Genomic DNA, 21,846 nt, shown 5'->3' with positions numbered 1-21,846 from the left:
AAAGTATTCCGATGCTATTATTAGGTAGGCTGTCCTAAAACAGCAAAGGTAAATATAAGTGGGAACGAGTTCATATTACGTGGGGCAGTTTGCTTGTCAGATTGGTTGGTTGACTCATGGGTGGATGTGCAAGGTTCCAAATAACAATCATAAACAAGTGGAAGTTCTGGAATATTGGTAAGTGAATATCAGCAATTTGTGAGGGTTGGAGAAGTTAGGTATTGTACAGAAGGGTGTAATACACCTGTTGGCAGCTTCCAAAATTACGTTAGTTATATTGGAAACTCACGCATTTACACTATCCAGGTAGAAAGAATTGTAAGTGGCGTAACCTGTATGTAAACAGGAAAGGCTCACAAGTGCCTCTGGTGTGGAGATCCGCACTCTGCTCTTTAAACATAGTGTGCCAATGTCTCCCTTGCATTGTCTCACTTACATAGTGCGCTATGTCTCACTTGCCAGGAGATAACACAGAGAATATGCATTGCTGCCACTTTGTTTTAGTAACAAAACAACTTCAATTTTCTCAAAACATAGAATATTACATTGTATTAATACCACATCTACTAATCACACAGTTTCTTCTGGCATCCATTAAGCACAAAAAGGGAACCAGAACCCGTTTCACAAAGATACATCTCAATCAGACCATTTCACTTATCATGAATGATACCACAAATACATTTAGAGAGAGGATCACTCTGGCTCCACACTCTCCTCAAACATTTGTGATCTCATGCCGGGGAATGAGGAATAAAAAGATCCAAGGGGAGCCCGGCTAAATAGGGTGCCTGGTCATTAGTGACCCACTCTAGGGTCCCCTACACACTAGATCAAAGACTTGCCATCCAAATCTTAACGAATTGGGTAAACCATAACATAGAATTAAAACTTTACAAAGAATATTGCTTGGCTCTGAGGAATATAGTGGGAGACTTCCTAGCCCCATTCCTTGCTGTAAATGAACCTAGATAAACACTGGTTACGATGAACGCTACAAGATGTTTCTCACAAGACTAGTAGTCCATTAAAGCACTGGAGTAGGTTCTGCTAATGCCATGTGAGAGGAGGCCACAGGAGGGTACTAGACTTCAACTAAGGGGCATGTTGCAAGGGGAGCCGGAGCATCCAAATGACAAAGTTTAACTTTGGCGAAGACTCTTAAATGTCTTGCAATGGAACGGTGCTGGTAGGTGGCCGAACATGTTGGCAAATCAATGATCCTCTTCCCAGATCTGTTGGTCTTTGCCAGTGTCCACAATATGCACGCCTCCGTGCAACGGGAGTGGTGGGAGGCAGGAAATCCCAGTGGCTCAGAGAAACAAGTACTCGTCTTTCCAACAATTGAAAGTCATTGAACCTGTCCTACCCCCAGAAGGACCCCACTTTTCATGACTCTGTAGTGTGCCACTGTTTTGAGAGACAGTACTATAGCACTAGAGCTACACAGCTGGAACCTTCCACATATTGACACAAACATTAAGAAGCCCTGGGGCATATTTACAAACCCCTTTCCCTGCTGGTGCGTCACTTTTAATATGGTAAAAAGGTGACATAACGACAGAGCAAGTGGCTTGTTAATAGGCCCAACTGTCCCTGAGGCACACCTCAGAACTTCCTCTCAGTCTCTTAGACATTCCAACTCACATATAGTGCAAGTTGACTGTAACACTTTACCAGTCTTTCCTGTGTCCTGCTGCTGCTCTTAGAAGCCTACAGTTAGCCCACACCCTCCAGGTTCTCTTCAGAGCCCTTTCACCCTCCTAATACAGACTCTCACCTTTGACCTGACACAGTTCTACTCTTTCGCTCACCTGGGAGAGGGGCCCTTGCAGTTATATTTAGTATATTTCAGTGCGCACCTCATTTCAGAAAAGGAAACAATACTTAGGATATACAATTTTATTTGGTGACACTTACAAAGGAACCATGCCAGTTATAGTTTAACAGATAAATGAAGAGGCAATGTCCAGTAGTAACTATAAACTCCTTTACAAGCTCATAGCTTTAAAGCTTTTTTCATACAAAAAAATGGAATATGATTTAAACAGCAACATTTTGAAGAGTCCCTAGAGACAATTAAACAGTGCGCAGATGAAAATGGCTTCAGATCACAGGATGTGGAGATATATGTTGGTCATGAGATGAACGAATACTTGTTTTTCTTCAGAATCGTACAGGTCAGGAAATCAGGATTCTCTTTCTTCATTAGTTTATCCTCAAGTTCTTTTCTGAAAACAGAAGCATTAATTAGTGATTAGCTAATTTTATTATGACACTGGAACACCATCACAGCTTTATCAACATACATTTCTAAGAAGAACTTATGGCACATTAGCATGCACGATAGTGTCACTTAGAAGCTGTCAAAGATGGCAGATGACTTATTCTGTGTCTACCTATTCTAGTCCTAGCTCCCCCTTGCAATGCCCTTGAGATGGACTGAGAGGCATTGACAAGAGGAACGCCCACCAACTCGGATACTGAGATCATTCCCTTCTTTGAGTCTGCTCTCAACATTATTGAAAACTACCAAGACCAAGAGTCTGTGATATTGTTGAAAAATAACCATCATGAGATGTTTTTAAAAGTGGCAGCTTTTTTTTATATACAAGATAGTAATCATAAGCCTGACCCCAAACCGAAACATCCATGGTTCAATAAGGCATGCAGGGAAGCTAAAACTGCATTGCTATTAAGAGTCAAGAACAAGGATGTCCCAGGCACCAGATTAGCTAGATCTCACTTTCAAATCATCTTGGCTGAGGCGAAAGCAGCCTGGGAAAACGAAAAATGGGAAGCGATTAGGAAAGCTTTGGACAGTAGAGACATGCGTTCCTTTTGGAACTTAGTGAAGACAGGTCACACTGAAGGTGACCTGGCCATTGCTCCAAATTTAGCAGAAGAAATCTGGAGATCGTATTTTAAAATGTTGTATTCCAGGTCCGTGAATGTTATTGAACCTCGGGGGTTAATGGATGTTTTTCACATCCCCCTGAATATGGCACCACCTCCTTGTACTTTGTCGGAAGTTAACATGGCACTGGGCAAGTTACTACCCCATAAAGCACCTGGTCTGGACAGAATCCCTGGCGATCTGTTCAGATCTGAATGGGCTGTTTGGGCTCCATACCCGCAGTCTTTATTTAATTCCATTTTTAAAGGCATGGAGCTCCCCCCAACCTGGCTTGGCGCCGAGATTATCCCAATCTTTAAAAAAAGTTCCCCATTAGAACCGGCAAATTACCGGCCCATCAGCCTCATCGACGTCACCCAAAAGATCTTTGCTTGTGTCTTACTAGGACGTCTGCAATCTTGGATGGACGAGGCTGACATCCTAACCCCCCTACAAGCAGGATTTAGGTCCAGAATTCCAACCCTGGACCAAATCTTTAGATTACAACTAATTTACTGGAAGACAGTAACCTTGGGAGGGGGTAGCCTTTATCTGACTTTTGTGGACCTTAAGTCCGCTTTCGATCTGGTCCACCGTGAGCAGTTATGGAGTCTTCTATTTGACATGGGGGTGCCGGCTTATCTTTGCCAGATCTTAAAACGTCTACATGAAGGCACCTATGCAAGGGTTAGGTTTGGAAAAAAGGGAGAACTGACAGCGCCTTTCCCGGTGGAGCAAGGGGTCAGGCAGGGATGTGTGCTGGCCCCAACCCTCTTCTCCCTTTTCCTGAATGGCTTAATTGATACACTCTTGGCCGTGAAGCACATAGACTCTCCAAGATTAGAAAACAGGAAAATACCAGCCTTAATGTTTGCCGACAACACGCTGCTCCCGTCTAAATCATCCATGAGGATGCAGCGTGTCTTGGATAAGTTTAGTACATTTTGCAGGAAATTTTTTGGGGTGATTACCATGAAAAAAAAAAATATATATATATATATATGGTCTTCCATGCAAAAAAAACTAATTGTCGACATCCCCAAATGGACAGAAGACCTTTAGAGAGAGTCTCCACCTTCGATTATTTAGGCATTTCACTGTACGACAAAATGGACTGGGGTCTCATATAATGAAGGCCAATTTGAAGCTAACCAAGTCCTGGGAGGCATCCTTATAGTGTATAAAAAATGCTCCCTGAAGGTGATAGGCCCTCCGGCAGAAATGTATAAAACACAAGCAAGGGGAGCTTCTCTCTTTGGTGCTGAACTTTGGAGACACTGTGTATCCCATCCACTACAGGTAACCGAGAACAGCTTTGCTAGACAGTTGTTAGGGCTACCAAAAAGTACGCCCCTAACACCGCTGAGGATGGACCTTGGTATTGATCCTATATCTGATCTAATTGCCTCTCGTTCTCTCTTTTTCTGGCGTCGCATATGGAGTACGCCAGAACTAATTACCTATGGGGAGGAATTGAGGGAAGTAATGTGTAATCTGGGGGCCATAAATTTACCATGGTTGTCCTACGTTAGGAATTTGTGTTTTCCCTAGGTCGTGCTAATTTATGGTTGAACCCGGAGGAGTCCTGTTCCAGTGCCCCAGAAAAAGCTTTAGTCCTAGCTTTGAAGGAATTTAAACTTTCCCATTTAGTTAAGAACACGATCTCTTGCTCTTTGACATCGAGGTTTCTCGATGTCAAACAGCAGTATACATTGGAAAAGACCTTGGACAGAATCCAACCCCTTATGGCTAAAAAATGGTTTATCCAATTTAGACATGGACCCTTCCACTAGGCGCACTGACAAATAAATGGAAAGGTATAGTTCAATCAGTTTGCCCTGGTTGTGCTGCTGCGGAAGAGACAGAACTCATGTAATACTTTTCTGTCCTGCCTACTATAGGTCTAGATCGAAGTGGGTTTACCAGTTGTGTAGAAATCTAGGGCAAAGAAACTATCATGAGGTCTTTAGGCTACTTAAATACGAAACATCACCAACTCTTGTAGTCGCGACCTCAAAATTCCTCTTTGCAATGTGGTGTATCCGTAGAGGAATTTTAAAGGGAAAAGAGCAGGGTAACAGTTGATGTTGCTGTTCGCATTACTCTCTTACTCTTGCTGTTTCTTAGTACTGTAAGTGAATGTGATGATAATAATTACGTCCATTTTTATCTGCTCAGGAATGTAACTTTTTAGCTTTACTCCCTTAATTTATTTTGTTATTATGTAGTTTAACTGAACTTTGTATATGATGCAATAGTGTTGTTTTTATTGTTCCTATATATATATTTTTAATTGTGCTCTGGGTGCCTTCTGCTTTGTGCTTCCGAAATCTGGGGGTTTGGGTAGTCACTCATCATGTGTCATGGCTGCAGTATTGATGTAATCTATTTTTGTATATCATTGATCTCCTTTTGATAACCTATCTCTAATTGCCCTTTTGTGATTTTTTTTACCTTTCATGATTTACTCAATGTATGTATATTTTAGTATGCTTTTATGGCTGCAAAGCCGAAATAAAGTATTGTGACGGACTATTCTGTGTCTACCTATGCTAGTTCTAGCTCCCCCTTGCAATGCCCTTGAGATGGACTGAAAGGCATTTGACAAGATGAACACCCACAGTCAGTATGGAGGACTGGAACTCAGGCAGGTTCTGGCATGGGGAAAAAGAGTGATCGAGACTGCCCTGGGATGGCACTGGGAGGTACCCTTCCTTACTCCAGCCTCTGCCAGAAGACCTGGAGAGTGGAGCTAAACTGAGGTGAGGCTGTGGACCAAGGGTTTAGGCATCCCCATTCATTTTAACTGGAGATCTGATTGGAGAGAGCCTTTCATTGCTGGGGATCGCTCTGGGCCCACAGAGTAACTAATAACAGGCGTGGCCATGTGGGCCCTTGAGATAACTCGCTGAGGCCTGCAGGACCTACACTGCGGATGGCGACTCCTGGGGTGCCTGCAGGTGGTGAGGGAGTGATGACCCTATGGGGCCCTCTGGGGTCTCTTAAGTCCCTGCTGTCTAGGGGTCAGTCAATAGAGGCCATCCCATGAAGGTATGTTTGAGCCAGAAAAGTGGCCTGGCCTGGCCTCAGGCACACAGATGTACACTTGAGGATCTCCCTGTAGGCGGCGGCTAAGACGGGACGTGGGGATCTTATTTGATCAAGGCAGACAGTGGGTAGGCTAGCAGTCAGTGCTTCTACCTAATTAGATACCAGGGGAAAGCTCCCACAAGGTGGGCAGTGGGACTCACCACACCGCTGTTTCCTCTTTCCTGCTCACCCCACTATCCTCAGGCACAGAAACAGCAGACTGGCTTGTCTAGGAAGAGGTCACTGAATGAGATATGTGAGCAGGCTCTTCAGAGTCCAGCAGGTCTTTTATTGCCATTGACCCTCACAATTTGTAGCTGATACTCCCTGGATGAGGTATAACTCTCATTGTCACCTGACCTGACTATCTTGCCCATTAGCACAATACAGGCACTCATAGCATACTAGCTTCCTTCTGGATAGGTGGGGTGCCATGCAAAACTGTGAATATAATGAGAAGAGCTACCCTGTAATTCAACAATTCAAACAATCCCTCTGTGTGACTCATTTCTGCCCAGTTCACCCATCAGTTTGGGAACACTGGCACTCTGAGGAAGCTAATAATTTGAGACCTCAAGAGCAGGCAAAACCCTCTCAGCAAGGTACCAAAGGGATCTAAGAACTACATTATGGAAACCAGGGGACTAAAGCCTGAATCCAAACAAATCCCTAAGCCAAATCTAGACAACAGACCAGATCAGAAAGATTAATGCTGATCCAAAGGCAGATCGAGGCCCCTTAGTGAACTTGTGAAGGACCATAACAAAATGAGGCACACCTCCTTTTTCACACTACATCGAACTCTGACATACAAGTGGTTAGCAGAGGATGCCTCAATAGTTAAAGTACAGGGTCAAAAGTTATGCTGCTTGAAGTTCCGCTGATACTGACTCACATTAAGTAAATGCAAAAGGAACTGCTGGAATGGGGAATGGGGGATTTCCCAACTAGGTCAAATGCCTGATGAAAACCAAGAAGTGTTCTCCGCTATGTCGATGATAATTCCAACTGTAACTTCATACACACCTACAAATGACACAAATTCTGGATTTTGAGCTTAACTGGCTCTCAATTATAACCCAGAATTTTTTGTCTTTTAACAGAGCGACATTCATTATAGGAGATTTTCCCCACCTGCTCGGGCACCTTCATATACAATCGATCCAGGAAATTTACGGGGCCAAGTGCATCCCACTAGTGATCTATGGCAGTGGAATATGTGAATATGGCCAGGTCGCCCTGATTCAAGTAGCTGAAAATAAATTCTTAAGAGGCATTCTGGGAGTTCCACATAGTGTTCCTTTTTTAATTGTCAACGAAGAACTAGGCTCACATTACATTACTGACCAACTCCGTCTTTGCCCTTTAAAACTTTGGCACTCAACTTGGGTAAAAGAGGAACTTAGATTTAGCAGATTAATTTTGCAGGTTTGTTTCAAATTAGATCATTTCTCCCTGATCCCATGGCTGGCGTATGTGGCGCATAATTTGTGGACTCTAGGGAGGCCCAACCTGCACGATAATTCCTCTATTATGACTTGCTCTAATGGCAAATGGGTTGAAACCGCCTTCAGGGACAAGTTGGCATCAAAGCATGAGGACTCCACATTAAAAAACACTCAATGCGCCACATGATTTTAGTTAAAACTGTCAGCAATATAGAAACTTATTTAACCTGGAATATGACACATCATCAACGCTGCCAGTTGTCCTAATTCAGTTTGAATTTACTCCCCTGCTTGTAACTGTGATGATACATCGATCAACGATACATTACATATTGTCATGCTTTGTTCAAAACGTAACATTCTGTGACATACGTTTTTACGCCCAATTTCAAAACCAAGGAATTTTGATGTATAAATGTCTTGGTGTCCTCTCACTTTCTCTTATAGACAGATTAAAAATGCAAGGAAAATTGGAAGGATGATAAGCATACCTTCCACATCAATGTGTGGATGCAGCTTTCTGCACCCAAAAAATAAAATTGGTATTACCTATTTATACAACCAGGGTGGGAACTATATACCCTGAAGAATGCCCAGGACCCAAGAGGCCATTCTGAAGGGCTGAAACATGTTGGCAAGATACTGGGCAAAGACATTAGGGTCACAGGACCATCACTTCCTGAAGACCCTTTGTATATATATGCTAATATCCCCTACGCCTCCGCTAATAAAGGGATACCTGGAGACAAAGGAGGATCTTTTATTTTTTAGACCCCCCTAGCCTATCTCTCCAAAGTGCTCCCTGGAATATGGTTGAGCCCACCACGACCTTTAGGAGTCAGGGTGAACCCGATGATGAAGCATGACACCATTAGAATGTGTGAGGGTTACTAAACAAAAAGGAATTTCTCCTTTTCCCGTGCTGAGAGGGTGACGCCACGAGAGTTTAGCGCCGAACATATTGGGTGGGATACTTTTAGTAATTGTTGATTTGATTCAGGACAATGTTTCCACACCCAACACACCTCTCTACCCTTCAAACTTTGGTGGAGGGCTCTCCAGCCTGGTGTAAGTACAATATGTATGGAAAGTGTTCCCATGCCCCTTCTAAGAATAGTGGGGAGGTTCTGATGGGCGGCTGCCCAAGTTACCCCATTTCCAGCCCCAGTGCTTTGACTGATACCCAGTTGGAGCACAAGCAAGGGGACCAGGTCTGTACCAAGTTACCATCCACTGAGGGGAACTCTACAGGAGTGGGTAGTGTGGCTTTAGGGGAAGGAGCAGAGGGTGAATGTATGACATTGCAATGCATGCATATACAACACATGCCTTTGCAATGCAGTTTTTACATCGCAACATCCTTTACAATGCATGCATTTACATTGCATGCCATTACAACAATTTTTTTAACACTACATTTACAAAGCATTCCATTACATTGTATTATACCTTTACAATGCAGACCGTTACAATGCATACCATTACATTGCATTTAAGATAAGTGTTGGAAAGTGTAGGGGTAAAAATTACTATTCTAACTCCAGGGGGTGCAACAGTAAGGTAAGTGTAGGATAGTGTAGGGGTAAAATTACTATTCTAACTCCAGGGGGGGCAACAGTAGGGTAAGTGTTGGATAGTGTAGGGGTACTATGTAATGGTATACGTTGTAATAGCATGTGATGTAATGCCTGTGTTGTAGTGAGATGCGTTGTAGTGTCATGCGTTGTAGTGACACGCAATGTAATGGCTGTGTTGTAGTGACACACGTTGTAAAGGATGTTGCGATGTAATGACTGCATTGTAAATGAAGTGTGATGTAATGACTGCGTTGTAAGGGTTGCTTCCCGCAGAGGGTAGAACATGCTCTTGTGTCTCCTAGTTTTGATTTGGTCCTCAAGGGAAAACTTGTCATTCCTGAGGTGAAAATCGTCCCTTCCCTTGGGTCACAGCGAATGGGATAACTGTCACTTCTCTAAGGGATACCTGTGCCAGTAAGACCTTGGTGAGGAAAGACTGGTTTCCCAAGAGCAGTACAGCGGTGTCATGACCCACCAGAGTTCAGTAAGGTACTAGTAGCAATCTAGTACATAGCCAACAGTTTCTTATAAACATTGCTTGTATTCTTTTGCTTTAATTTTGCGTTGTCCAGATGTGCCTTGCTTTATTTTGTTTGATGCTCCAGAAATGCATGACTGCGTAGATGTCAAGGCTGTACATGTGCAGGCTACTCATGGCTTTGTTTGTACTTCTGTGCTTTGTTTGCATATTTCATACTAACACTCCATCCTTAAATTGTGCATTAACTTTGTAATGCTTATTGGCCCTGAGAGAGCGCAAATCTGAGTTAGAAATTGTAGGGGTGCAACATATTCATGAATAATCAGCACCCACATACATAAAGGACTTTAATCGTGTTTAAATGTGATGTAGGGCTAAAAATTAATGTGCCAGAATTTACATAGAGTACCGCAAAGTGTTTTGAAAGTATTAATGCCACGCTAATCTAGAAATATTGTTTGCAGTGAAGTATTAATCCAATAGGGATGATCAATAAGTCCTTAGTGTATTAGCTGTTTTATTAGAAATTCATTATTGTATTCATATATTGAGATGGAAGTGCTTAAGTTAGAAAATGTATTTAAAAGATGTATTTTGTTATAATGATGAAGGCTTAATGAACGAAAATGTATTGTTCATGTTAGGATGTGATACACAGAAACCTGCAGAGGCCCAGTTGTGAAAAAAACTGTGTAGGCCGGATTGAGAATGTTTCACTTGACATTAAATCTTGGATATGTCTTTTTCAGAAGGTTGCTTTTAGACAGTTAATTGCAAATAGCATGAAACTGTGAGCCGATTTATGTGCGTTCTTTTGCGGTGCAAGGTTAACTAGAGATTGTAGAAGAAGGGCCCATTGTGTGTGAGAGTTAGGATGGTAGTCCCAGACATGGAGGAGTGACTGCGGAATTTAGGGAAGCAACTTCAAGAGAAGAAGGCTCTGGGACCCAATGACGTTTTCAATGGACAAGGAAGAAGATGTCGTAGTGGAAATATTTGAAAATCAACACCTGTGGGAGGGGCGTACCTGAGGGCGTGTCGTCCATATTGTGGGGTTTTGTATTAGGGACAGCACCCCGAGGAAGAGAGAGGCCAGATGCGCATGAGGGCGAAGGAAGTTGTTGGTCAGGCAGAGAGCTTTGCTATGCGAGAGGGGTTCTCAGGCTAAGTCCGAATGGAGTGAGTGTACTTCTTTGGAAGTCACCACGGCTGACACCTTTGATAGGAGGGAACTTTGCTAAGTAGGGATGTCATTTAGTATAGTGTAGAGACAGATTAATTTGGATTTCTTCCTTCCTTTTCCGATGCCTACTAAAACCCAGGTTATAGCAATTCTTGTTAGCCTGATGATTTTGAAGCTGATACTTGTATTGTTTCTTAGTCGATTGAGACTTTTCCGAAAAATTATGTTTGTATTAGTGCCTGTTTATCTCTTTAATCTTTTGCTGAGGTGTTTATATACCCAACTGTTTTTGGCTTTGTAATAAATCTTTAAACTCGATCTTTAGACAGTGGTTCTTTGAGAAAGCAATGGGGATCGTTTAAGTGGATGCTACACTATTTGGATAGATTGCCTTCTACACTCTATGACAGGTAAAAAGGTTTAGTCGACCTGTGACGGGATTCTAGAAAATGCTATTCTGATTCTAGAGTAGAAATCCCGCCTTTCCAGCCCCTAGGCATGACACTGTATTGCCCTCTTGGTGTTTTTGCGCTGCTTTGCGCTATGAAAACACCTCTGAAATGTGTTCAGCTTCGGCCTCCGTTTCCCGTCCCAGCGCATATAAAAAGGAGCCGCGCCCTTCACCTGCTGCGGATTATTCAGGATCGCGGTTGGAGGCTGTTGTTTCCCAAGGCTCCCTGCATCTCCGTTGTGAGGCTCTCCGATCAGAAAATAATTCAGGTATTTGTTTAGTGGCTTCTAGGTAAGTCTCTTGACTTTCATTTTTTATATTACGCAGGGTGTTTACATGTTTTTAAACGCACTCTGAATCTGGACCCTTCCGAATTAGTGAAAGCAAATGGCATTCATTTCTAACATTTAAGCAGGGTGTATGCATGTTATAAGTGCGTTCTGAACTTTGACCTTTACGAACTAGTGAAAGCAAAGCAAATGCTAATGTATATTTTCAGACTTGAGATTGAAGATAAATCTTGTGAATTTACCAACAAAGACTAACCTCATTTGCATGACCTTCTGGCTAAGAATTAAGGTCAAGGCCCTGCAAACCTTTGGCAAATAGACATTTCATGATTAAACAAGTGTATGGGATTCTTAAGCTGAATTCTTAAACGGACTAATATGTAAACTGCTGATATGTTAATTGTGCTTTAACTAGATTCTAGTATTTATCATCAGACATGTTTATTTGATTTATGTACATACTGATAACCAGAAATACAGTTAGGATTCATGTAACTGTAGGTGAATGTTAACCCTATAGTATCATTGGTTATTTTTACGTTTTAGCAGCACTCAGCAAAGAACTTACCCCCAGATTCATCAAAGTCCTGTTTTGCGAGTCCTTAATAGCGATTATTAAGGACTCCCTATTATAGACTCACAAAACGGGATGCATGTAGAAATCGCAATATTTTTTGCGATTTATACTGCTTCCTTATTTGCGATTCGCTAATTGCTAATCGCAAATAAGGAATGGCTTTACCATTCATCCCTATCCCCCAGATTCATCAAAGTCCTGTTTTGCGAGTCCTTAATAGCGATTATTAAGGAATCACTATTAAAGACTCGCAAAACGGAATGCATGTGGAAATCGCAATATTTATGCAATTTCTAATGCTTCCTTATTTGCGATTCGCTAATTGCTAATCGCAAATAAGGAATGGCTTTCCCATTCATTCCTAAAGGCCCATAGGAATGAATGGGGAGTCATTCTTTATTTGTGATTATCAATTAGCGAATCGCAAATAAGGAAGCGATTTCAAGGGTGCCAGGGTGTCCAAAGGACACCCTGTATCACCCCTGAAATGGTAATGTGCACTGGTGTTGCGCACACACATGTCCAAAGGACATGTGTGTGTGTAACATACAACTTTTTCGCTATTTACCACGTAGTTAGACTTCGCGGTAAATAGCGTCCCCAGATTGCGAATTCGCAATTTTAAAATGGTTCATGAATTGCATTTAAGGAATCTCAAATTGAGATTCCTTAAATGCAACTATTCGCAATTTAGCAATTTCTAGAATTGCGATTTTTGCATTTGGGATGATGAATCCCAAATGCAAAAATAGCGCTCGCAAATTCTCAGAATCTGGGCCTTTTGCGAGCCTATTTTGGCTTGATGAATCTGGCTGTAAATCTGAGGAAAGATTTACAGAAAGTATAATAGGTCTGAGGATCGCTGCAGCTTCTATCTTTTCAGATCTCTCTCCCCGCAGTATCCTCCCTTTCACTCCCCTCATCTGGCCATCCTGATACTCTGTATTGCTTAATTCAGAGTCGGGGCTGCCTGAAGGTGGGCTTTTTGAGGGTACTGCTCCTGAGGAACCTGAACCTTGACAAGCGGACAGGTATGTAGGGTAAATCAGGCACATGGGCAGGACTTCTTCCACCCTATGGCTCTTGTGTCTCGGGATTTGGGTGGAAAAGTGACCTAGAGGAAGGGTATAGTTAGCCCCCAGATGCCCACTGAATGAATCCTGGGAAATAAATTACCACCAGTGTTACAAGAGTTGGGAGAGGTGGCTGCTCAAGGACACCCTAAAAGCTCAGTTGTCTGTGGTTCTTCTCCTAAACGGAGAGTACAAAGGTACAGATGGAGAGCAGGAGGTGGAGCCAGTCCACAGTGGGAGGAACAGTGGACCGGGGATTGACATCTGGGACAGAAGAGCACCCGAGACCTGGACGTGCTGCCTATCAAGAGACAGAGGACAGGAGTCCTGCACCTGGCAGATCCCTGCATGACCCAGACAGAGTGTGTCACCCTTGAGGGCATGGTGGTTCCCCCTGGAAGTCCTGGCTTGCCAAGTACCTGTTTGACCTGAGGGTATGGACCCTGGGCTGAAAGGCTGGTCTCAGGAATCTACCTCTGGACTGGTGGGAAAGAAAGTGGAAGTAAGGGTCTAACACCCGGTGCTGTTACCCCCACTCTGTGAAACCTCAGAGGTTAGGGAAACTTCAAGGCTGTAAGTGAGGCCTGTCCAAGACCCCAACTTGGGCCTCCACCTGATAGCAGTGGACGGCCGTGAGCCTTCCTCTTTAGCTGTTAGTAGACTCTGCTGATTGTCCTTATGGGCAGAGTTTTCCTTGGGATGGAGACAGAGGTCTGATGCAAGGGGAAGAATGGGCCACTTCACTTTGTTGGACATGGTGGCACTGTCTGCCTACTGGAATGCATCTGTTCTGTGAGTAAATGAAGCGTAGGAGCTTCACAGATGGGGTCCACAGTGAGGGGACAAAGTCTCCCTGGGTTAGCTCAGTGGCTCAGGAGAGTGTTAAAATCCAACTAGGTTCAGATGGGCATAGCACAAGTGCTTCTCTAGAAGAGGGCCACTGCCCACATTCTATCATCTGAGCATGGAAATCCATCAGGGTTATCAATAGTCTACCCTAGCTTTAGGATGGAGGGGGGTTATGTTAGAAGTGTCCCTCCCTGCAGGGTCACCCCAAACCTTTTGACTTCACCCCTCTTGTTTTGCTGAATTCCTTGTTGTTGTCTTTAGGACTCTGTGCACTTTACCATTGCTCTCTAATGCTATAGTGCGTGTGCTCTTTCGGTAAAACATGGCAAGATTGGCCCACACGTAATCGGGCCATTGAATTTACTTTTAAGTCCCTAGTAAATGGTACTACTGGTATCCAGGGCCTGTAAATGAAATACTACTAGGGGATCTGCAGGACTCCTTGTTCCCCCCCCCCCCACTAAAGTACCCTTTTACAACATGGCTCAGGCCTGCCACTGTGGCCTGTAGAGCATTTTTAAACTGCAATTTCCACCTGGCAAAAATAAACCTTTTCCCAGTGTAAACCTTCCTTTTTAGGTCTCGGTTAGACAGTTCTTATGTTGTATCTTCAAGACATGTATGTACTTTGTGGGCTTAAAGCTTGCCCATAGGCTTCCCATTTGCTGGTTCCATCATCGCTCTCCTAGTCTTTCCCTCCATTTGTCCATGGCAGGCATTTGTCATGCCTCTTGCTGTGTTTAGCCCTCCGTGAGAGCAGGGACAAAGTACTATATAAATACACTGGGCACCATTTTAACATCTTTTCAGGTACTGCTTTTTTCTTTCTTTAAGAGCCGTCCTCAGATGTGCATGTCCTTTCACTAGCTCCGCCATTTCAGTAAACAGGCTTGAAATGTATGTGCTTATCTTGTCGCATTTTCAGCGATCGCAACAATTGCCTCAAGTCTACAATGGGCTTTACAGTTTCTTTACTGGCTACGCATAACACTAAATGAAATAGGGAAAAACAACTCAGGACAGTACGTGGACACCTACTGCCCTTTCTCATCTATCTCTTTAGCTAAATAGCCAGATGAAATGTACCCTAGAAGCTGGCGCAGGGTAGCTGGGGTGTGCATACCATAATGCATGCATTTCTAGGGGCTCTCCTCCTAACCGGCTGCTCTCGCATCTGCAGGTAACACAGATACCTGCAGGTAAAATATTGGACTTTGATTTTCCACCTCTGGGGATTTTTAAGTGGCTGTCTTTTTACTGTTTATTTTGTGCCTCACCTGCCTCCACCACAACACTGACACAGAAATCTATTGGACAAGAGAGTTGTCTGTCTCCTCCTTTACGCCTGCCATTCATCAGCTCAGAGTCATTAAGAACAGAGTATGCGACGAGGCAACCGCCCCTGCCTAGATGTCAGGGTTCCGTTGTCGTCATTACCACAGATTGGATGTGTGATATGTCTGTCCCGCTTTTCCGTCCGCAGATTCTTTACCCGGAAGGTTTCATGTCAAGTTCTATGTGTCAGTGCTGCCTTCTCCCTAACTAAAGTAGGAAGGACGTTCCTGCGACTGGACTGTGCCAGGTGCAGAGATGGTGGACATTGGTGCCACTGTGCTACATACAAATCAGTCATCAGAGCTGCGTTCCAAGCTTCGTTCTAGAAACCAAACATTTTTCCTCAAAGCTATGTTACCTAGTTTGAACTATTTACAAACTGCAGTTTTCGTTTTATCGTCTGTATTTGTTGCCTATTGGACGACTGAGGTGGCAACGCTAGGCTGACTGCACAATGAGTGTTCTTGGGCAAAATGAGAGACCATAGATCTCCTCTGCATGCTGATTGGTTAAGAGAGGCCACTATTCCTGTGTGGAGCTGAGCTGTTTACTTTTAAGACCTTATTTGGATCTTGGTGGACGAGGTACTCTGTCACAACGTTGATAGATATCCAGTCCGCCGAACTTTAAATCCCATTATCTCCTATGCAATTATATTTCAGCGGATGGAATATCCATCACCTTTGTGACAGAGTAACCCATCCACCAAGATCTAAATCAAGCCCTTTAGAAGTGTTTATAGTAAATCAGTGGCAAGCTTAAAGAGAAATGCCTCTTTTTTAATTCCCTAACGCCATATAAATGACAATGACTTTTAGCAATGGTAGTATTAATGTGCAAAGCATTTAAACTTCCTGTGACCCTATTTTATCATAGTATCTAAATTTAGTCTAAATTTTGTCTCTGCATTATTTCATGCCTGCTAATTTTTTTTTTAATTCCTGTAAAATCCGCACATGTCTAGGCATGTAAATCATACGTTAAACATGGTAAACACAAAGACTTTTTTTGAAGTTTGCAAAAACTTTTTATATTTTATGAAGTGTGTTGTATGATTTATATAGCAATTATATTTTGGGCTCAACTGGTCAGAGGTTAAGATCTCAAGTGCCCTCCACCCCCTCCCAAGTTGTGTTGCTTGTCTTGTCCCCACCATTATTTTACTTGATGTTCTTCTCCCCTACTGCCATGCACCCTATACTGTGTTGTGTAGCTTGACTCACCTGCTGTTGTGTTGCTTGACCCACTTCTTCACCCCTATTGTATTGCTTGTTTTCAATGGGTGTGGCAATATCCTTTACAGGTCTCACCTACCAGACAGGTTTTATATCGAAGAGTCACTTCTGAAAGCATACCAAAAACGTACGTATACACCTAAATTGTGTGCTCTTAGCCAAAAGACATTAGCATTGACAAAGCCAGTAGCTCTAGTATAACCAAGAACTATTGGCTTTACCAATGTTTGTCAATACTTATCGGATGCACTGAAAGCTCATAAGTGCAGGGTGCACAGTATATAAAAAGTAGGACATGTGTGCTTAAGTTTGACATATCCTGGTAGCAAAAGACTCAAACTAATTTTCCTTGAAGGCCTATGTCCCAGTGCCGAACACTGAGTTACCATATTACATTTAATAAGTGCTAACTGTAGATTGGTAGTAGATATATGTATATGCTGTTTACACTCAAATAAACTATCACTTAAAATCCTTCTTAAAGGTAAAGTTGAATTTTAGTTAGCTACAGCTCTTGCAGGTAGAGTGGTGGGGGCGGTGGGGCCGGATGGGGAGTATTTCGACAGACGATCACAAAGGAATATTAATTATTTATTTAATTTTCCCTTGTGGTTGTCTGTCGAATCCCCCCCCCCCCCTCCAACCCGGCCATACAACCCTACCGCAATGAACTCGACACCAGGCTTGCTCTGCCTTTTGTGACTCTAATACAGTTCGGAGCCTTGACAGGGGATGGGGAAAAACTTTCCAGAACCTGATGTGAGGGTAGGACAGGACACAATACATCAAGGTTGGACCTTTAGAGCCACTCATCAGAACACTCCTGGGACTATGGAAGTTACAGAAGGAGAACTGCCCTGCTGCTTGAAGGGCTGCCTTGATGTTGAAGAATCTGCTTGTCTTCATCCCAGGCTACCCAGAGTGACTCCAAGGGTCAGTTGGTGGACCTCCTGAGTGAGGTTCAGGGCCACAAGAAGCTTCAGAGGATTCCCTGCATCTACCTAGAGGACCTGCTGAATCTGGACCTGCCTTGACCTGCAACTGGACCTGTTTGAGCCCTGCTGATGGCCTTTGCTGGAGTGAATCCTGATCCCCAAGAGGATCCAGGTCTTGGACATTGGCTGGAGTGTGAGTGTACTCCTCCTGGTGCAACTGAAGGTTTCACGGGAATTGGCGCAGTGCGATGCAACCTGACACAGGACTGTGCATCACAGCACGTTGCAGCTCCTGGTCGGTGGGTCATTGGAATGGACGCAGCATGTTACAACCTGACTGAGGATTGTGCATCCCAGCACCTCGCAGCTCCTGATAAGCAGCTTCATTGGAGGCAGCACAGTTTGATGCAGGACCGGGCATTGCAGCTACTTGCAGTTTCCGATTGGCGGCTTCAACCAAACCAACTCAGAACAGCTTAGACCAACACAGGACCTCACATGTCAACATCAAGGAAACTAAGGTGCAACTCCCAGTGGACCAGATTCATTTAAGTACCCTGCCCATGCTCCACCATGGTCAGCCTGAACTCGTGACTTTGTCCCGGTCCAGTGTGTAGGGCAGGCTTTAGCACTGGTGGCGGCCTGTGTGACAATGTCTGTTGGCGCCCCACCAATGACCACCTCAGCCACGGATTCCCTCACTAGCACCCTATAAAATTGCCCCTCAAATCTCCATAATCATTGTCTCTCAGATTCATTTAGTTTTATAGCACCACTCATACCAGTGTGAGGTGTAGGAGCACATTACATCACACACACATTACAAAGAGACAATCAATCATGCGTGTGTAAATCAGTATATGGGAAATGTTACATCAGACAGGACTACAAGGTGTAGTGTAGGAGTGAGATGTCACAGAAACTGGGAGGCAATACAGTTTAAGAGTCCTTATTCTGGAAAAGCACAAATTCAGAATTTAAAATGTAACATCATTGTTAGGAATTCTCTTTCATAATAAGAATTATTTCTACCCAAATGAACAGTTTTCACAAGATTAGGATGATGAAAGACTGGGCAAAAAAACATACAGCTCTAACATATACCTTGCAGTTTGCATGCAGCTCTTTGATGACACTTAATAGCTCAATGTTCTATATTAGGATTTTGACTTATAAACTACAAGTAACAAAATAAGCTCTCTTCCAAAAGCAGTAATCCACTTACCTATTTACATGATATGCACTTTGTTATCTGCATGGTACACATTCTTAGCAGTAGGCATTTTAAACCACTGCACTACCTAATGAGGAATCAAAACTTCCACTAGACAAATCTCCGCTCTCTTTCCATGAAGGCGATTAATCACAGGAATTATCTTAACATTTTAATTGATGCCTGAAAATTGATCGAGGCCAGGAAGGCTGCAGCAGGTGCTTCTAAAATGATAAGATACTTGCAAAAATGACGCCCCCACCCCAAGTCAGCGCCCAGTGCGATTGCAACGATCACATTGCCCTACAGCCGACCCTGTCAGTGAAACCAGATAACCGCAGTTGGCACTTTCTGCTTCTTGGTGCTATTTTAACTTCAAACTTTCAAATTCAATATCTCCGGTTCTACTGATTGAAGGTTTCTCGTTCTGGTATCATTTTATTTATTAACTAGCAGCCCGTCCCGACGTTGGCCGATGTTCAGTGTTGGCGTTACTTTTTGTTTGCGTAGTAATGTGTGTTTAATTCATCCGCAGGTTTTCATTGAGCCACACCTAATTTTGTTTTGCTGTCCTTGTTGAGAGTGTTCCCCCTGTGTGCGAATGTTGTTGTTTCCCAAATGTTGTAATTTGCGCCGCAAGTGCAGCAAGTGTTACAGTGGTCGCTCAGATGTTTTTGCCTGAAATTGCTTGTTTGTGAAAGGGTCTTTTCTTGTTTACATTTTCGATCCCTTTACTAATGTCTTTTTTTTGTTTTTATCGGCGCAAGTACTGGCAGTGTTCCACTGATAACGCAGAGTGTTTGAAATTCGGAAGTGTTTGTGTAAGTTGTTTTAAATTTTGTCCGCAGCATACGTAATTATTCGGAGCCTTGTGAGTAAAGTCTTGTTCATGTTCCGTCGATTGGCTTTCTTGTCTAAGAAATGGGCTCCTATTTGTTTACGTTCCTCCCCCTGTGACAACGTTGTCGTTTGTCAAATGGTTAAACATTTGTTATATTTTTGTATCGCAACTCGTGTGTGTGTTAATCATTGTGTGTCGTGATTGGTGGGCTGTGCGAAGCAACGCGAATGATAGGCGGCCCTTTTTGTAAGCCTGCCCCCTGTGGCACTGTATTATTATGGAAGGTGCGCCCCTTTTTGTATGTCATCCCATGAAGGCGTGAATGTTTGAAGGGTAACGCTGACGAATGCGCGAATGTCGAGGCGAATGATAGGCGGCCCTTTGCAAATGCGCGGCATGCACAGTTAAGTGTGTGCCTTGCACAGTGAAATCATTGAAATCGCATTTGCGCTATGCACATTGAAGTGTGTGGTGAAGTGTGTGCCTTGCACAGTGAAATCAGTGAAATCGTATGGCATATGTTTATTGTTTGTACTTTAGGCCATGCCCCTGTAAACGCCCACATCTTTTGTTTGACACGCCCCTCTAGACGCCCACATCTTTTCTTTGACACGCCCACGCTAACGCCTACAAGGGACTACTTTCCCACTTTTGGCGTTTTTGCTTTTTTAATGTATATGGTGTCCACATCTGTAGCCTATGTCCTTCTGCTACATCTCCCCTTTCAAATGGTGTATTGGGTGTAGTGATTGGTGCAGTACTTTTTGAGTTTACCTGGCTCAAAGGTTTGTTTTTTTCTCTTTATAATAGTAATATAGATGATTACACTATATTTTTAAATTGGTTTGGGATTTTTCTTCTGTTGTGTTGTTACTTTATTACTGTTTGTGTGCTGCATAAATGCTTTACATATTGCCTCTAAGTTAAGCCTGACTGCTTTGTGCCAAGCTACCAGAGGGTTAAGCAGAGATTAATTTAGTGACTTTTGGAGTTCACCCTGACAATGATTGTGGTTCTTGCCTTAGTGGGGTCCAACTAAGTGTGAGCGTAAAATCCGTTCCGCTCGCGGATTTTGCGGATTTTCGGCAAATTCGCAATCCGCGAACTCCCGCGAATTTGCCGAAAATCCGCAAATCCGCGAGCGAACGGATCTGGGGGCAAAAGTTCAAGCTTCAAGTTTGTAACTATTTTAGGATGGCGCCGGCAAGCTGCCAGCGCCATCCTAAAACAGTTACTAAGTTAGCTTCATCAGGAAGCACTAATAGATAAAATAGAGCAGGTGCTCGAGCACCTGCTTCATTTTATCTATTAGTGCTTCCTGTTGAAGCTAACCTTCTGCCCTCTGCCCCACTCCTGTTTTATTTTAGGATGGCGCCGGCAAGCTGCCAGCGCCAGACCTGAAAAAGTATCATCTGCCAAGCAGCCAGATGGGCTCAGTGAGAAGGTGATGCTCTGCAAAACACCTGTCTGTGACTAGGACTGGGGTCCAAGGCCTGCTAGTCTTCCTGCTCGTTGAGGGGACATCACCCAGGGAATCCAAGACGACCAGTAAATATGGCACATTTATTCAGGGTAGCCTTCCTGGTAAAAGGGGTTGCCACACTGCTACTGCAAAGACTTTGGCACTTACTCCACAGCAGTCTTTACCATGGAAGACCCTCTTGGCATACAAGGTCACCGCACCGCTACTGCCCAACACATTGGCCCTTACTAGACAGCTGTCTTTCATCACTGCAAACCCTCCTGCATACCAGGTCACCCCACCTCTACTGCACAAGGCTTTGGCCCTTATGGCACGATAGTCTTTACCTTGGCTATCCTCATAGCAGCCCTCTCCTGGCATATGGGGGTCAATGACTTAGTCCTGAATAAGGGTCAAAGACCTGATCAGAGCATTGTCCATTTCCTCACACTCTCACAGGGAGTCCACCTGACAGGGCTCCCCACTTTACTTTGCTTTGTTCTCACAGGGCACACTGGCTTTGACAAGCAGGCACTGGGCAGAGCACCCATGTTGAATGCAAATGTATGTATGTGCGCCTCTGAATGGTACAGTACATGGAGTATACAGAATGTACATTGCGTGTATGCTGTATACATGCACTGGGTGTATGTGTGCCAGTTACAATACATGGATGGCACTGGGTTTCATTTTGGGAAACCGAGGCCTTTGTGGTGAATAATGGAGTGGAAGTAGAGAGATCTCCTCAGACAGATTTTGGGGATTGCTGCCTTCCTGTACCTTGGGTGGGATATACCCTGGGAAGGTGAAAACCATGCCTCCCCTGTGCACTTTAAATGGTGCTCTTTGATTCAGTGGAAGGTCACAAGAAAGGAGCTTCTGCACATCTCAGGAAGGAGATGTAGCTGAC

The 21,846-nt window shown here is 43.6% G+C and overlaps 1 protein-coding gene across 3 annotated transcripts in view; it reads right to left on the bottom strand.

Annotated features, from left to right (window-relative positions):
* Positions 1-1,887: 1,887 nt before the first annotated feature.
* Positions 1,888-21,846, bottom strand: part of LOC147747715 (coagulation factor XIII B chain-like) — a 504,437-nt gene continuing 484,478 nt past the window's right edge. For all 3 annotated transcript variants that reach the window (XM_086955171.1, XM_086955177.1, XM_086955183.1), the window contains one exon: positions 1,888-2,231. In XM_086955171.1, coding sequence (XP_086811297.1) covers positions 2,220-2,231 — 12 coding nt within the window. In that variant the 3' untranslated portion in view covers positions 1,888-2,219. The remainder of the gene's footprint in view (positions 2,232-21,846) is intronic.

Source organism: Lissotriton vulgaris, chromosome 1_1, assembly GCF_964263255.1.
Source record: "Lissotriton vulgaris chromosome 1_1, aLisVul1.2, whole genome shotgun sequence".
Lineage (NCBI taxonomy): Eukaryota > Metazoa > Chordata > Amphibia > Caudata > Salamandridae > Lissotriton > Lissotriton vulgaris.
This window is presented reverse-complemented; position numbering and strand designations above follow the sequence as displayed.